At 51.0% G+C, this 16,333-nt stretch overlaps 1 protein-coding gene across 2 annotated transcripts; it reads right to left on the reverse strand.

The window, feature by feature from the left end:
* Nucleotides 1-547: 547 nt before the first annotated feature.
* ANP32E (acidic nuclear phosphoprotein 32 family member E) lies at nt 548-9,245 on the reverse strand. 2 transcript variants are annotated; one of them, XM_066206459.1, is made up of 7 exons: nt 9,003-9,245; nt 7,306-7,455; nt 6,698-6,820; nt 5,853-6,015; nt 4,956-5,110; nt 4,032-4,083; nt 548-3,253 (listed from the first exon to the last, which is right to left on the reverse strand). In XM_066206459.1, the coding sequence occupies exons 1-7, from the start codon at nt 9,054-9,056 to the stop codon at nt 3,186-3,188; spliced, it is 765 nt and encodes a 254-aa protein (XP_066062556.1). In that variant the 5' UTR covers nt 9,057-9,245; the 3' UTR covers nt 548-3,185. The 2 variants fall into 2 exon arrangements, with proteins under 2 accessions (XP_066062556.1, XP_066062555.1); XM_066206458.1 differs by having other exon boundaries at nt 548-3,250; nt 9,003-9,134.
* Between the last annotated feature and the right edge of the window lie 7,088 nt (nt 9,246-16,333).

Genomic DNA, 16,333 nt, shown 5'->3' on the forward strand with positions numbered 1-16,333 from the left:
CTATCCCAGAAAATCACCACCCATTTCTTGCCTAATTGCTCATCCAGCAGCAGAAAAGCCTGTTTGCCAAGGGCTTTCTCAAGTGCATCCAAGGGATTTTTGCCAGGAATGCTGGACTAATCCCAAGATAAAACAATACTCTCTCTAGTTTGGGAGGAGCAGCAGGGTTTTTTTAAACATTGTTCTTGTGTGAGGAGTATTTCAGCATCAGACTTGGCTCAGGCTGCTGGGCACAAGGCAGGATCTGTGATAAAGACTCACCCAGACTCAGATGTCTACGACATCTGTGTTAAACTCACCTGGAAACACTCAGGGAACCATTCGGGTTTTCCAGAACATCATTCCATGACTGTTCCAATGTTACCAAGGACTAAAGTACCACAAGTCCAAGTTCCATCCCCAGAAACATACACCATTGTGCAGATTTCCACCCCATTTACACATAAACACAACTGGACAGAAAATTCCCTTACTCCATTCCTTGAGAAACATCCTATTTTCCACAGGTGAACATACCCCGAGAAGTAATCCAATACAATAGTCTCAATTTATTTGAAATAATTCGGTTTGAAAACTTTTTAATTTAAAATTTACAGCACACATGGGGAGGAAACATGTTTTGTTACAACTAAAAGTTACCAGAAGAGTGCTGCAGGGCTGTTGTCTTTAATTTAACACTGTCATGGCTTTATTCAAAACACAGTTGCACAAAATCAGTTACTCCAAAGTTTCAGGAAAGAGTTGGAGAAGGAACCAAACCACACTATATACAGACTGCCATACAAAGAGCATTAAAATAGGACAAAACCTCTACAAAATATAAAACCCACCCTGACGTATTTGCATGAAAAGACCACCCACCAAGCAAAAAAGTTTCAAAAGTTATCTGGAGGCTCTGAATTCCTCATTATAAAACGCTGCTGCTGCATGCCGAGCGGAGGACACGGGACCGGGGATGGTGACACTGGGACAAACAGATTCTTGGGTTCGTGAGGGGCTCAGGTTCCACGTGGTGGCTGACGCACGGCACTGCGGGTGTTTGGGAAGTGGGAAGTCTGGCCTAGGGAAGGGCTGTCACCCCTCGGAGCTCAGTCTGTCTGGTCTCAGGAGCTGGACTCGCTTGTCCAAACAAGCCCACTACCCACATTATTTTAATCCATCAAAATAGACTCTTTTTTCCATTTAAAACTAATTTTATCTGCATCAGTACAGACAGTTAAGTAAAACCCTGACATGGAGGTGCTCTAACGTACACACTTATAAATAACAAGTTTCAATCTAAAGACAATAAGCAAAAGGATGGGAAAACACTTTTTCTCTCAAAGCTGAGCACAGAGTGACTGCCTCGCCCAGAGCCTTCAGGACATGACAACCATGCACTGACTCACCCAGGACTCATCACAAACACAGGACTTGGTTGTGGCTGCAAAGGAACTTTCACCACAGCTTTTCTAGTGTCTTTAGAGATATTCCTTCAAAATCACAAAGCCCAAGGAGTCAGTTGTTCCCGAGTGTACCACCGCCTGCCAGACTCCACCTCGAGGCCAGGAAGGTTCAGCCCCGGTACACAGCTACAGGAGGAACCCAGAGTTAAGGCTCTAGTTGGCGGGAAAAACCACACACAGAGAGTGGGGCTTTGAAGAACTTCAACCCTGCATGATCTAAACTCCACCAAAGAGCTGGAGGTCACACTGAACTAGTGTGTGAAATTCCTAAGGAACATCCACAGGGAACCAGGTGATGAGGGACTGACTCGCTTAGGCCCAGGAATCTCCCTCCTCCCACCCACAGGCTCTCCCCAGTTTCTGGCAGCTATTGACAGCCAGGACAGATACAAAAATAAGTCTCTGGAATAAAGCTGTGTGTGATATTTGGTTCAGGACCTATGTGAGACAGTGTCAGTGTGACACCACGACCACACTGTGTGAAACCCAGATCACGCCTGAAGGAGGAATGCCGAAAGTCAAAATTTTTTTTTCCAACAGGAAAGATGATACATTGGGGCAGATTAGGATTTATAAAGGCTGCTAGAAAAAAAAGCTTCTCTGCATGTCCCCCATGCTTGCTCCTGACGCATCTCTGCAGCCACTCCATGTAAACCCCCAAATATTCCCAACTGTTACACACAAACTGAGCGTTTTGCCTAGAGCCAGATTTAAACAGTTTAAGAGGTGACGTGCAGAGAAGGGCCAACTTGGATTCATCCTTCCCTTCAACAGTTCTAGAAAAGCTGGGGGGTGGAAAACAACACACTTGGAGGAGTTACCCGTTCACTTCTGCATCAGAAATGCATATTTCATCTATTTTATACATTTTATAGCCATGAGTGGTGCAGAATTCCCAGAATGACAATGCAAGAGCAAAGTGAGTGAAGGTTTAACAAAGATTTCTAGCAAAAAGGTTTAAAACTACACATTAATTGCTTTGTTAATACCTGCAGTGACAATGGACTTGGGAGAAAATTTATGGATTGCAACCCTTTAAGGATCACAACTCTTTCAGTTGGCCAAAATACACCCTTGAAGGAATCTAGTGAATACTCCAAACACTGAACATTGGAGCAAGCAGGCAAACAAAAACATCCTCTGAAACCCAAAGACGCTTTACCCTGGAACACCCGAAGTAGAAAGGAGCCTAAAAAAAAAATTAAAAAAAAAAAAAAAAAAATCACAGGAGTCACCTTTTAAAAAACTGAAACATGGGTGTCATCTTGTTGGGGGTTTCCAGTTGAATCCATGGAAAACTTGGCCTAGAGTCAACTGATTTAAGAGAATGGGGAATTTGCTGTAGACCATTTTTCAATTCAGCTTTTTAAGCATAAAAACTTTAATATCCTGAATGAAAACTCCCAGTATTAAACCCATGGGGTATGGGGTTGGATTCAGGGCTAACAATGACCAACACACAAGATTGTAGGAAATTAAAGAGCTCCAAAGAAAAGTCTGGTGGGGAGAGTTTGCCAATGGCTTCAGTGATTATAGGGCTGAAAATTGTTCTCTACAGAAGGTTCCCTATGGGCTATCAGAGCTTATCTGGAATGATAAAAGGGGCAGGAATAGTAAAACCACACTTCTGCTATAAAAAGTTAACACAGGATTTCTGTCAGGACATCTATGGTACATGGACATACAGAGCTGCATAATCACTATTGCGTCTTCCGTAACTGGAGAGTCTGGTCCTGCAAATTAATCCTCCTCTTCCTCGCCTTCATCCTCAGGCTCTCGTTTCCTCTTCTCCCCTCGGACGCCCTCTGCTAAGGAAAGAGGGATGCACACAGCCCATTATGCTCTGCCCACACAGCACTTACAGCCAGGGGATGGGAATGGGGAGTGTGTGTGGTGCAGACGCATTCCTGACGGAACATCCCAGGGTGACCAGCACCAGGATCCTGCACAGCATCCCCGATTCTGGAGCAAAGGGCCGGGTCTGGGTGGTGTGCTGTGCGCTCTGGTGGTGGGAGCCCGCAGTGCAGTGCTGCCCCATGCAGTCCATGAATTCCCCAGCAGTCATGCCCTGGCCAGTGGCCCATCCTGACTCCAGGGCTGCATTTGTACAAAGTGAAGAATTCACACTGCTCCTTCAGAAATACCCTTTTTGCAAGTGGAAAACCCAGCTCCCAAACCTGCTCCACTGAACCCAAGTACTCCAGTAAGCCATTTCTTGCAAACAGAACTTTGTCCAGTAGAGTTGGACAGCATTGCTCATGGAGAAGCCGCTTTCTGCTGGATAAAGGGAAAACTCCACCTGCTCCTGGCTGCCAGGTGTTTCCAGCGGAGACTCTGGTGCACTCGAGGGGTATTTTCAACGTATGTAAATAATAAGATGCACAGCAGAGCCCCACTCCTCTCCACATCAGAGAACAACAATTTCCAACCATGCAGGAGATAGTGTCTTTCCTTTCAGAAAACTGTTGTTTCTTCCTCACTTTTACTTTACTTTTGTTTTTGTGTTTACGTGCATGTCCCAAACCCACAAAGACAAAGAATTATAGAAGATTGTTTCAGTCACAACTTGAATACTTGAGCACTTACCTTCCTCCTCCTCATCACCTCCTTCAACGTAGTCATCATCATCCTCTTCATCCTGTACAAAAATTGGGAGACATTTTTACAATTGCTGTTTATTGAAGTCTTCCTTCCATGATGATCCCAAGCAGAAATCCAGGAATTCCCTGCACTTTCCCCACCAGGGCATCAGTCAGCCCCAGAGGCTCCAGAGGCTCATTTTCTTTGCTTTTCCCCGCTGTTGACTACCTTAAGCCAGCTCAAGGTTATTGACAAATTAACTGTGAGAGAGATGCCAGCAGCTCTAGATCGCCTTTGAACCCACAGACAGTAAGGGCCTGGAGGAAAAGGTGCACAACAGCATCCTCTTCCCAGGTTACTGTGAAAATGAGTAAGTTGTTGTGTTGGTTTTTTTGTCTTGTTCTAAAGCTGATAGATGAGGAATGTAAACAAATTAACAATCAGCTCCAGAGTCTTGTTTTTATATCCCTCTGCTTGGTGGAATTTTGTACACAGGCAAGTGTGACAAGTCAAAATGGGGAAACAGGCGTCTGATACTGGCCTCTGGAATGTTGGAATTAAACCCACTCCACGTTAACTCCCTGACTGAAGCAAACTCTTATCAAAGAACCAGTACTGGCTGGCTGCAGAGGCCTTCAATCCCAAACAGGGGTGCCGCTGGCGCAGCCTCGCACACAAACCCCACACCAGGCACATTCTCCCGTCGAGAGCCTGCAGTCAGAGGGTCGGACCTGACCAGGACCCAGGGCTTTACTGCTGTCCTGTAATTTGTGTGACCAGTTTATAGCTACAAGAACTCTACTCATCACCTTCTGAAAGGTGGCTGTTTTCTGTACTCTGGGAACTGTACCAGAACTGTCTTCCGTAACCACAGAACCCCACAGGAGCTTCTCTTTGCTTCCTGCACTTGGCAGAATTTACAAACTTTACCTGAATTTCTTCTTTCATCAGGTATGAAAGACCAACTTCCTCCTCCTCTTCACCTTCCCCCAAATCTGAAGCTCCATCATCTTCATCATCTTCTTCCTCATATTCTCCTGGAGGCCCAGCTTCATTCTCATCATCATCATCATCTTCATCCCCTTCTGCAGTGAAGAACACACATATAGACCAGATGTTCAGTTCCATTCCCTCCTCTCTGTGTATAGCAGGATAGGCTGGCTCTAATAATTTTTTTCCTGAAGGATTTGGGGATTTTTATTTTTTTTTGTAAATCCAGGCAACACATGGGAAATGACCATAACTGTAACCAAGTTAAATTTTGTCATTTTTTCTCTAGGAAAGACTCCCAGTGTTTTTCCATCGCAAGCTTCAGGAAAAACTCTCCATGTCTGAAGCATCTACAAATGCAAATCCCTGCCAGCAGAAGGGGCTGAGAGCCATAACAGCCCCCTTAAGGATTGCAACCAAGGAACTAGGTATGCTTTTGGAACTAAAATTTGTATTATACTTAAGCAGGGTCCCGAAGCCATTACCAAACCCTGTAAAACTGTACTTTTTTATTTAAAATAGTGTGCACGTCCCCTTGCTCTGTATCACTCAGTGGCACAAAGGGCTTTACTGCTGGCAACAACTTTGAGAATATTTGTGTCTTTGCAAAAGTATCTTTAGTCCAATTCCCTTAAGCCCAGACGGCTTCTGCAGGACTGGAACCCTCTGAAGGGAGTTTTTGCCCTGTATCAGTGCATTAATACCACAAACGCTCTGGACTCTGCTCTTCAGGAGCATGGGCAGAATTGCACTTTTCTGCTCAGGAAGAACCTGTGCTACATGGAGACCTTTATTTTAGCATCCCATTCCTAGCCCCAGTTTGTTTCAGGAAGTTACCATCATCATCGTCTTCTGAGTCTGGTGCCTCGTTGTCCTCCTGATCAAACCCATCCAGGTATGTGATCTGCTGGAGCAGCTCAAAGATGCTGTCCCTGTAGTCCTCAAGGTTTGTAATCTCACAGTTGAACAGGTCAAGGCTCTTCAAATTCTTCAGATTTTGCTGAAAATAAAGGAAAAGGGGTTTTTTCCCCATGGTGCTCCCAGATACAGAAGGGTCACAGCCCGAGTATAACAGAATTTACTTTGTCCTCATCCCTCATTTCTAGTTAGAATTCTTCTCCCTCGAAGTTCAGTCCAAGTTGCTGGCAGTGCCCAGATCCCCAACGAAGGCACTTGTTTGCAGTAACTCCCACACAGCTCCCAAACTCCCAGACTCCCCCACACCTTGGGGGTTGGGTGTTGTGCACAGAGCTCAGATTTGGGCAGAAACCCCCATCATCCAGAAAAATGTGTGAATGGATCACCACTGGCAGCTCCCTCCTCTGCTTCACTGTCCCACTCCTGGCTGCATCTGAGTCACTTCACAGTTGAATGAAAACTCATCAGACAAACACACCTTAACGAACAAGCACAGGGGAATCAGCAGGACACACCTTGGCCACTTTTTCTTCAAAGACAAAACAAGCCCAACCATCTCTGATTTGGGACATCCCGTTCCTGACACATTTTCCAGCAGTGGGGTTACACATGCTGTCCTATAACCGTGTTACTGAGTTTATCAAACCAGACCAACTACGTGACTGATGAATATTTGTACCAATCCATCGCAAAAATATTAAGGGTTCTTGGTAAAAAATAATACTTATTACAGCTCCCCAGAGCCCCTCCCACTTCATACTCACAAGAGCTTCCACAGTGCCAAGATCTTTGATTTTGTTGCCACTTAGATTTAGATATGTGAGATTAGGACATCTCTCTGCAAGGACCTCCAGGCCTCCAGAAATGACATTGTCACTCAACTCCAGCTATTGTAAGGAAAAAAAGGAATTAACAATTAGATTTTCAGCCTTAGATTCAGCTGCATCATTAATTGTTCTCCCTTTAAGGATGTAATCACTTTTGAAGACTCCCCCAAGGTATCAGGCTTTGGCTGTCAAAAAGTTCCTTTGAGAATTATAAACTGCTTCTTAAAGTCTCACGGGTTTGGGCACCTCAGTTTTAAGTTACCAGGACTGGAGTTCACTGCCAGCAATGAGTGACCCAAGGACCTCCTACCAAGGCTCCCTGCTCAGCAAGGCATAACTGGACCTTCACAATGTCCACAGCCAAGCAGTTACTGCCCCAAGAGCCGCTGACCAAGCCCGACTTGCCATAATTAACTGGAGACACCCAGTTCTTAAAAATACATTTTGGAGGCCCATGAAGCACCTGCAGCGCCACACAAGTCCAACCACGGCTCATCACCCCTGACTCTGCCATCCCAAAGCGCTGGCAGCCAGGAGATACTCACCTTCCGGAGCTTACTCAATGTGGGGAGTTTGGCCAGTGACGTCAGCTCAACGTTGGCCATGCTGAGAAACTGGAGCTCCTTAAATGAGTCATTGAGCCCTTCAATTTCCCCGTTGCTGGACCGGCAGTTATCGAGCACCAACTCCGTCACCTGCAAACAGGCCAGGGAGGCATGTGTGGGTGTCACAGCAGCAAACTCCCACACTCACCTGAACCCCACCCCAGGGACTGGGCAGTGGCTGCTGCTTTGGGGCTTCATTTAAAATCAGACCAGACTTCTGCCCTGAAATCACCAACACCCACCTAATTTAAAAATTAAGCAGCAGTTTCTCTTCCTCTAAGCACGCACTAAACTCTGCAAAAACTGCCACTTGACCCCAAAACTTCATTGACAAAGTACACTGGTACAGCTCCCCACAGAACCACCGTAGCCAGGATGCATCAGCTGCCCTGTACGCAGCCAACTGCCGACTTCTCCTCAGGTCTCATCATTTAACTGTGCATAACCAAACTCATAAAACCAGTTTCTTTCTGAACCTAAACCCTTCTGACTCCAGATTATTGTCCCAGAGTCCTGGAGGTTAACTAAGCCCAAATAATTTCCTTGTGCCCAAGTCACTTGATAATCAATACAAGTTGCATACTTGGAGAAGCAGAAGAAGCAGCCAATTAATTTTAAATTATTTTATCTAGAGTGGAACATCCACTTGGTAAAGGACAGGCACAAGGTGACTCTTCCCGTTCCCCACACACTAACAAAATTTTGGGAGTGTTGCAGACCCCAAGCAGCACGAGGCCAGCTTCCCACTATTACTTTATTTTTTCATTAAAAGACTACCATTATTCCATACAGACACCGAATTTTAAGGCAAGCTGCTGGCGAGAGGGAGGTTTCCAGCTCCGTCCTCGGCAGCTGCACGCCGGCAGCGAGAGGAGGCCCTCCGGGTGCCCGCCACCCGCAAACACGACTGGGTGAGTTAAATCAACAGTTTTGGGCAGTTTTTTCCCCCAAAAACCCACGTGCGCCAGGTCAGGGAAAGCGAACGTCTCAGGACTTTACTCTTGGGGCGAACCAGGCACCGGTTTCCCCAGTGGGAGACTGGGAAGCGATGCTCCGGAGCCGCGCGTGTGGCCGGGGAGGCGGCGGGGGCAGCGCGCGGCCCCGCCGCGCACGTGCGCTCCCCGCGTTTCCAGGGGTTCGGGGCTTTTTTTTTTTTTTTTTTCCCTTTTTTTTTTTCTTTAAATGTTTCCTTCCAAAGAAATGGAAAGTTGGAAGCCCGAGGTGACGCGGCAGGAGTATGGGGACCCCCACGGCACGCCCGGCGGGGCGGCGGGCGCGGGAAACAATGTTAATTACATTAATTAAAGGCGCCAGGATGAGCGACGGGCCGCGGCCGGGGCCGCCGCCGTGACCTGTTTACTGCGGCTGGGAAAAGCGGCGGATTAACGTCGGGGGAAGCCGAGGCCGCGGCGCCCCCCGGGAACTTCGGGGCACCCCAAGAGAGGAGGCGGAGGGGGAATGCGGGGGGGCCGCGGGTCCCGGGGCCGCGCCGGAAGCGCCGCCCGCGCCCCGCCGGGCCCTGCGCCACGGCTGACCCAGATTCGGCAGCGGTGCCGCCGGGCCCGCGCGGCCCGAGGCGGCAGCGACGGCCCCACGGGGCGTGGGGAGCGCGCCCCACCGGCCCCGCCGCCCCTCACCTTCTCGGGGGCCCGGTTCCGCAACTCCAGGTTGATGCGCTTCTTCATCTCCATCGCCCCCCCTCCCGCGGTTCCGCACTGGCGAGGGAGGGTGGCCGAGAGCGGCCGCGAGGGTCGCTGCGGCTGCGACGGGCGCCGGGAGTGCGCCGGGAGTGGGTCGGGGGTCGCCGGGGCCGCCCCGGCCGCGCCGCTCCGCCGCAGCTCCGGCACCGTCAATGGCCGCCCGCACACTGCGCCTCCATGACACGGCGCATGGCGCCCCCCCCGGCCACGCCACGCCCCTGGGCGGGGCTTCCTTGCTCCTCGCCGTCATTGGCGATGGGGGCACTCCGCCATTGGCCGAGCGCGCTGCCCGTCCGGGCGCGCGGGGGGCGGGGCTTGTGCTCGCGCGCGGGGGCCGGCGGGTGCGCGCGCCCTGAGCAGGCGGGGCGGGGCCGGGGGCGGCCCTGAGGGGGCGGGGGCGGGGGCCGGGCCGGGGGTCGCGGCTCTGGGGGGCCGGGGGGTCGCGGCTCTGGAGGGGCCGGGCCGGGGGTCGCGGCTCTGGGGGGCCGGGGGTCGCGGCTCTGGAGGGGCCGGGCCGGGGGTCGCGGCTCTGGAGGGGCCGGGGGTCGCGGCTCTGGAGGGGCCGGGCCGGGGGTCGCGGCTCTGGAGGGGCCGGGGGTCGGGGCTCTGGGGGGGCCGGACCGGGGGTCGCGGCTCTGGAGGGGCCGGGCCGGGGGTCGGGGCTCTGGAGGGGCCGGGGGTCGGGGCTCTGGGGGGGCCGGACCGGGGGTCGCGGCTCTGGAGGGGCCGGGCCGGGGGTCGGGGCTCTGGAGGGGCCGGGGGTCGGGGCTCTGGGGGGGCCGGACCGGGGGTCGCGGCTCTGGAGGGGCCGGGCCGGGGGTCGGGGCTCTTGGGGGCGCCGGACCGGGGGTCGCGGCTCTTGGGGGCGCCGGACCGGGGGTCGGGGCTCTGAGGGGGCCGGGCCGGGGGTCGGGGCTCTGGAGGGGCCGGAGGTCGGGGCTCTGGGGGGGCCGGGCCGGGGGTCGGGGCTCTGGAGGGGCCGGGGGTCGGGGCTCTGGGGGGGCCGGACCGGGGGTCGCGGCTCTGGGGGGGCCGGGCCGGGGGTCGGGGCTCTGGGGGGGCCGGACCGGGAGTCGGGGCTCTTGGGGGCGCCGGACCGGGAGTCGGGGCTCTTGGGGGCGCCGGACCGGGAGTCGGGGCTCTTGGGGGCGCCGGACCGGGGGTCGCGGCTCTGGGGGCGCCGGACCGGGAGTCGGGGCTCTGGAGGGGCCGGACCGGGGGTCGCGGCTCTGGGGGGGCCGGGCCGGGGGTCGGGGCTCTGGGGGGGCCGGGCCGGGGGTCGCACGCCCAGTGTCACGAGTGGGGGTTCAGGAGCCATAGAGCACTTCAGCTTTTGCGAGTTTGTGTTATTTTTTGGTCAATTTGCGCGACGGCAGCACTGCCAACGCATCGAGGAGGGGAGACAGGTTCACACAGCTGGAGATTAGTCCGCTTCGTAAAATCTGAGTCACTCGCAGGGGGATAGATGAGGCTCATCTCCCACTCTGGGTGGATATATGGGAATTGTATCCCCCTTGGGGTGGATAGATGGGATTTATATTCCACTCTAGTTGGATATGTGTAATTTAGATCTCTCTGGCTGGATAGACGGGATTTATATCCCTATGGAAATTCTTTTACTCTTTAAAATTGATAATTAATAATTAATGAATGTTTCTCTATTGAAGCTTTTCTCCTGAAAAATGATCCTTGAAAAGAGCCTGCGAGGCACCAACATCCCTCATGCCCAGGCAGGACAATTCTGGGACAAGCAGTTCCAAATATTTACGTGTTGACTCTTTTAACTTTGGAGACACAAATAACCAGAGACATTTTGGCAACTTGGTGACAGAACTAAAAAAACAAAAACCAACAACCCAACATGGGAATCTCGGGTTTGTTGCAGCTTTGTGTAAACTCCGTGGAGAAAATATTTCCTGTTTCAGGATCAAATAGGGAGAGGTCAGCCAAGGAGTTCGTCTTGTCTTGTAGGAAAGGGTTAAAATGGCGTTGGAAAGGCTGGATATTGTGGGTTCAGGAATGGAGGAAAAATGGGAGAAATAAGGAAAAACAGGTGAAAGATTATTTCCTTCTTTTCAGATCTGTGGGATGTGGATGGAAACAGTTCATGTTCCCCACACTGGAGCTTGAAGGGCTGACCTAAGGTTCGTGTTGATGGACAATAGTGTATCAGTGGTGAGGACAAGGAGTTGGGAATTCACTGAGGGAAGACAAGAACTTGGGAATATTAAAAGCAGGAGAGCAGCCCCAGCTCCCATTCATAATTGCCTAAAACTGCACAAAATCACCTTCACAGGTCACTAAACAGGGTGTTTTCAACCCTGGAGCTGGTTCCCTCCTCACTACTGGCTCTGGGTGGCTCTTCCCTGTCTGTGTTTCTGTGTCCCTCACTGGTGCTTTTGGGGCTGAAACCCAAAAATAGCCCCTGTGGGCTTTGGCTGCCCCAGGACATCGCTCCTGGACTGTGGGAGTCATGCTGGGAGCAGGTGCAGCAGGATTTGGCTCTGGGGTGGTTTGATAAGGAGCTGCTGGAAAATGCCAGAGACCTGAGCCTTCTGCTTGCTTCCTGCTGGGAGGTAAATGGGAAAGGTTCTCACAACTGCAGGGAAAATCCTCTTTGTGTTAAAGCTGCTTATCCCGGGGGTTTGCTGGGAGAGCTGGGTGGCTGCTCATGGAGACAGTGGCCGTGGAGCCACCATCAGTCCTCCAAGTAGGGGAAAAAGGGTAAATCTGGGAAAGGAACTTGTGAAAGAGCTGGCAGGATGGTGTCATTTTGGGACTAAAGAGGTTTGGGTGAATATTCCCAGCTTTGGGAGCGGGGAAGGTGTGTCCAGCTATCCATCTGTGGTGTTTGTGTCAGGACATCATTGTCCCAGGACACCACTGTCCCAGGACACCACTGAAAGGTGAGGACTTGATCAGGAAGGTTTGTAACTGGGGGATTTGCTCTGGAAGGGAACAATTCAATTTGTAGTTAGGCCAGGTTACAACAAACTGGTTTATCTTCTCTCTCTGCATTAGAGGGATGGTTTTCAGAAATAAACTCATAACCTTCATCCACATCTTTTATTTTCCTTTAATTGCTTTTTGCTCCACTCCAGGATGGGAAATCTCCCTGCTGTGTGATCCTGAATAATTTTCTGGGGCGTTCTTGGTTTTTTTCAATCCGCCTTTGTGGCAGCACAGAGCCAGGAGGTGGCACTGCCAGGCAGCGCATCCGGTCTCGCTCCTCCGCCTGCGTCTGAACCTGTTTCAAGCCTTTTATCTTCCGTAGGAAGCAAAAGTCTGCTTCTTTTCAAGGCTAGGGGCCTGGATAACCTGGGAATGGTGGGACAGGCCGGGGCTGGCCCTGCTGCTCCGTGGGTGCAGAGGAGGTGGGCAGGATGGGTCATACCTGCTCTGGCAGCTCGGGTGATTCTCCTGGGGTCTGGGAGATGTCTGGAGGGAGCCGAGGGCTCTGGGGACTGTGACCACCATGAATCTCCTGTTGGCTTGACTCAACATCCCTTGGTGTGACTCAACCTCTTTTGTCCTGTAGGGTTACTTGGGTACACCTGGGCCAGTTTTCCCTCCTTCCTGTTAACTCTCTCAGGGAAAAGCAACATAGGCACCAAGTGTGGGATTGCAGTTTTTTCCCCCAAAAAAGAATTTAACTCTGATTTCTTGTCCAAAACCACCCATTTCTGCCACAGTTTGCCCTTCATGGGTAGGCTGGGGTGGTGGGAGGTTTTGTGGTCCACCTTCTCGTCATACCCAGATATTGCAGGTGTTTCTGGAAAATAAATGGTGTGGTTCTGCAAGGAACAAAGTTGGAAGCTCCTGTCTGGGTTTAGAGGTGCAAGAAGCTCGTTCTGACAGGACAAGCACTGCACGCACTGTTTGTGTTTGTTATTCCAGTTCTAGTGGTTGTTACGGATTATTTACCATGAGAGACCACGTACCAGGTGCTGGGGATTTTATTGGCAGGGGTTCTTATTTACAGCGGGATCCGAGGAAACAGGAAAGGACTGAAACCTTGCAGAGCTCTCCGTGCTCGCGCCGCGGGGCGGCACCGTCCCTCCACCAAAACCTTCAGACACAACGTCTCGGCAGTTCCGGAACAGAGACAACGCCTCGTGGAGAGGATGTTGTTGTCAACACCTGACAGTGTCCTGGTCACCATCCCAGCCACTGTGTCTGGAACGAAGGAAAATGGTGAGCAGGTTCCAGAGCGTGGTGGGATGGGGGTTGGTGTATTCCTGGGATGTTGGAGATCTCCAGCTGAGGGAAAAGGTTGGCCAGGTGGAATGGAGCTTTGGAGGAACCTGGGCAGGAGGGTGGAACCAGCTGGTCTGTGTGGTTCATCCCAACCCAAACCATTCCAAGGTTTTAGGGGACAGGATATTCGGCTGGATGAGCAATGGGAGGTGCCTGGTTGCTCGCACCTGTGAAGGCCCACTGAATGCCAACAGGGCATTGGGAAAATGCCCTGGAAAGCCTCTCCAGGCCTTCAGTGGCATCAGAGCTGGGTGAGTTCCCTGGCATCACAGCTGGATGCCTGGAAGGGTTTGTTATCTTTCCATTGTTTTGGAAAACTGCTGCTTCAGAAAGAATTGGATTTCTCTGGGTTAAAGGACGCACTTTGAGTGAGAGTTGAAATCCCAGAGTACCTTTGAAGGAGGAGTCTGGGGGTCATAGCAGGAGACCCAGGAAGCTGAGGAGGATGATGAGGGTGAGTTGGCTCTGCAGGGATGATCCCAATGAGTCCTGGGAATCCTGGTGAGTCAAGGAAAATAAATCAGTCAGAAAGTCCTATGTTTTATTGTGCCAAAAGCCTGTGGCAGAGCTCCTGAGCTGACAGGCACTCACCTGACTGTCCTCAGCATCCCTGGAGTCCCCTGGAGCATTTGTATCTGGTAATTCTGGAATCTTGGTGGTGGCATTCTGTTCTAGAATCCACTTCTCCCAGTCCATCTCTCCAGTGGTGCTTGTCTAGATGTGGAGAAAAAGAAATAACCTGGTGAGTCACAGCATAGGATTAAATCCTATGCGGAGAGATCCCTCCTTGGGATGGCTTTGATAGTATTTAATTAGGAAAACAAGGAATTTCCCACTGTTTCTGTGCGAACTCGAAAAATAAATCCCAACTCAAACCATTCCATGATTGCTGTTCATGGACACTCTAGTCAAACTCACTTGACTTGTTCTGTGGCCTAAAAATCAGTTTTAATCCATTTGTTTTTCCTTGTGGCAGAGATTTGGGTGAGGAAAACCTGGTTTTTAGGGGAATACCAAGAGAAACCCAGCTCACCTCATATGAATCCAACTCGTATATGTACGTGGCGGGGGTTGCCGTGATGTTGTCATAGTAATAATCTTCTGTGGAATAATAGTAATTGCCTGGAATGGAAACAGCTCCAGGTGAGGTGGCACCGTGGGGGTTAGGGTCACCTGTCCAGCATGGGGTAAGATGAGTCCCTCCCCCATGTCCCCGGTCGTGATCGCCCAGCTTTTCCCTCTGGGCAGCCAGTGTAACTCAAATTAACCTGGACAACTCAGATAAATCCCTTCCCAGCCCCAGTTATCCCAGCTCGTTCCTGTGGCTTGTGGAAAATGGTAAAAATGCTTTAAAAAAGGCATTTCTCACTTAAATGAGCCATGTAGTCATATAAATCCTGTGCGATCTCCTCCAAGTCATCTTCGACCTCCGCCTTCCCTGAAAGCAAAGGAACAACATGTGGATCTTCGTGCGGAGCCTCGGGTCGAGCTCTGGGCTCAGGGTCATGTGAAGTTTCATTGATTTATTGGTGCTTTGGGCAAAACCCATTTCCTGTGGGACTGGTGGATTTACAACCTGACCCATGATTAGATCCCGACTAAAGGTGTTGAGAGGTCAGACCAGGGCTGGGCTTTTCCTTCGTTTTGGGGTGTGGATGTGCCAGAAACACGAGATGCGGTGGTGGGGATGGAGCCTCTGGCTGCACTCCTGCACCCCAGACCCAGAGCTGGACTGGATCTCCCCTGGGATGAGCTGCTCATCCAGGATCCAGCTGCCTTTGGCTGTGGAGCTGCCAAGGGCTCAAAAGGGACCTTCATGTTTCCTTAGGGCTGAGCCACTATAAATAAATTCTGACCTGTGTGACATTGTCACAGTTGGAGAGAGTGGCTCATTCGCTATTCCAAACATTGGGTTCTGTGTGTTTTCTTGTTTTTTGGGGGGAACTTTTAAATCAAATTAATTTGGACTATTAATGTTCTAATAGTCACAAACTCATACACTAAGATACTCATGGGAATGGAAGATATGGAATAATAAGATATTTTTATAGTTTGAGACTCATTTATAGTCATAAATAAGATAATTATAACATTGTCATTATAAGTTACACCATTAATAGCTGGAATGATGCTTTCAGTCATGCCCAGGGCCAGCTGTAGCTCCAGGTCCCTCTCCAAACCCTCCCACTTATTCCTTATCCCTGACTTTCTCAGCACTGGCAAAGCCTGGGGGAGAAGCCCAGGTCCCAAAATTCTCATTCAGGAATTCTGTGAAAGCAGTGACTGAGGCTGAAGATTCCAGGGTGGGATTGGGGCTCTGCTGGGGGGACACAGCGCAGCTCAGCCTCTCCCATTGCGGTGTCGGACGCCTTGGCTTGTCCCACTCCCATCCTGAGCTTTTGGGGAAATTTGGACTGAAATTGGGACCTGCCCCACCACTCCCACTCCTACCCATGCTCATCCTCCGACAATGCTCCGGCAGCCTTGATCTCTGGCTCGGGCACATTATCCTGTGCACAGAGCTTTCCCAGAAAGTCACTCTGAGCTGGCCCTTGTGTTTGCACTGGAGTCACACTAAGAATAACAGGGCAACCATATCCTGAAAAGAGCTTCCAGCTGGGAATCCCCTCGCCTGATATTTTGTGTTTGGGTCAGCTCCTTTGGAGAAGAGCAAGAGGAGAAAGAGGAACAGGGAGGCTCTTGGCATGACAGCTGCAGCTTCCAGTTCCCCTCCGCTGGTGCTGCTCCATGTCCCACCTTCCCAGCAATGGGGGAATACCACGCTCATCGCTAAGCAGCTCCAGGTTGGGGTTTTCCTCGCTCAATCCCCTGATTCCACTCTTCCCCACCTCAAACTGCCCACGTAACTCTCAGGAAATCCTGTTGGATTTTTTTTCTCTGTGTCTCCTAATAGCTCCCAGCTGGAATTTGAAAATTATTTGAACACAATGAGGGAAACATTCACTATCCCACTGTCCTCCAAGCACAGGCTTTATAAAGCGTTCAGTAAT

Source organism: Chamaea fasciata, unplaced genomic scaffold (genome assembly GCF_029207755.1).
Source record: "Chamaea fasciata isolate MVZ Bird 193981 ecotype frontalis unplaced genomic scaffold, bChaFas1.0.hap1 SCAF_31, whole genome shotgun sequence".
Classification (NCBI taxonomy): Eukaryota; Metazoa; Chordata; class Aves; order Passeriformes; family Sylviidae; genus Chamaea; species Chamaea fasciata.

Excerpts from the sequence above, each read along its gene's own strand:
- ANP32E (XM_066206459.1), bottom strand. The coding sequence starts at position 9,056 with ATGGAGATGAAGAAGCGCATCAACCTGGAGTTGCGGAACCGGGCCCCC. Across the intron at positions 6,821-7,305 it reads CATTGAGTAAGCTCCGGAAG|CTGGAGTTGAGTGACAATGT; the intron begins GTGAGTATCTCC and ends TCCTTACAATAG. Across the intron at positions 6,016-6,697 it reads TTGGCACTGTGGAAGCTCTT|CAAAATCTGAAGAATTTGAA; the intron begins GTGAGTATGAAG and ends CTTTATTTTCAG.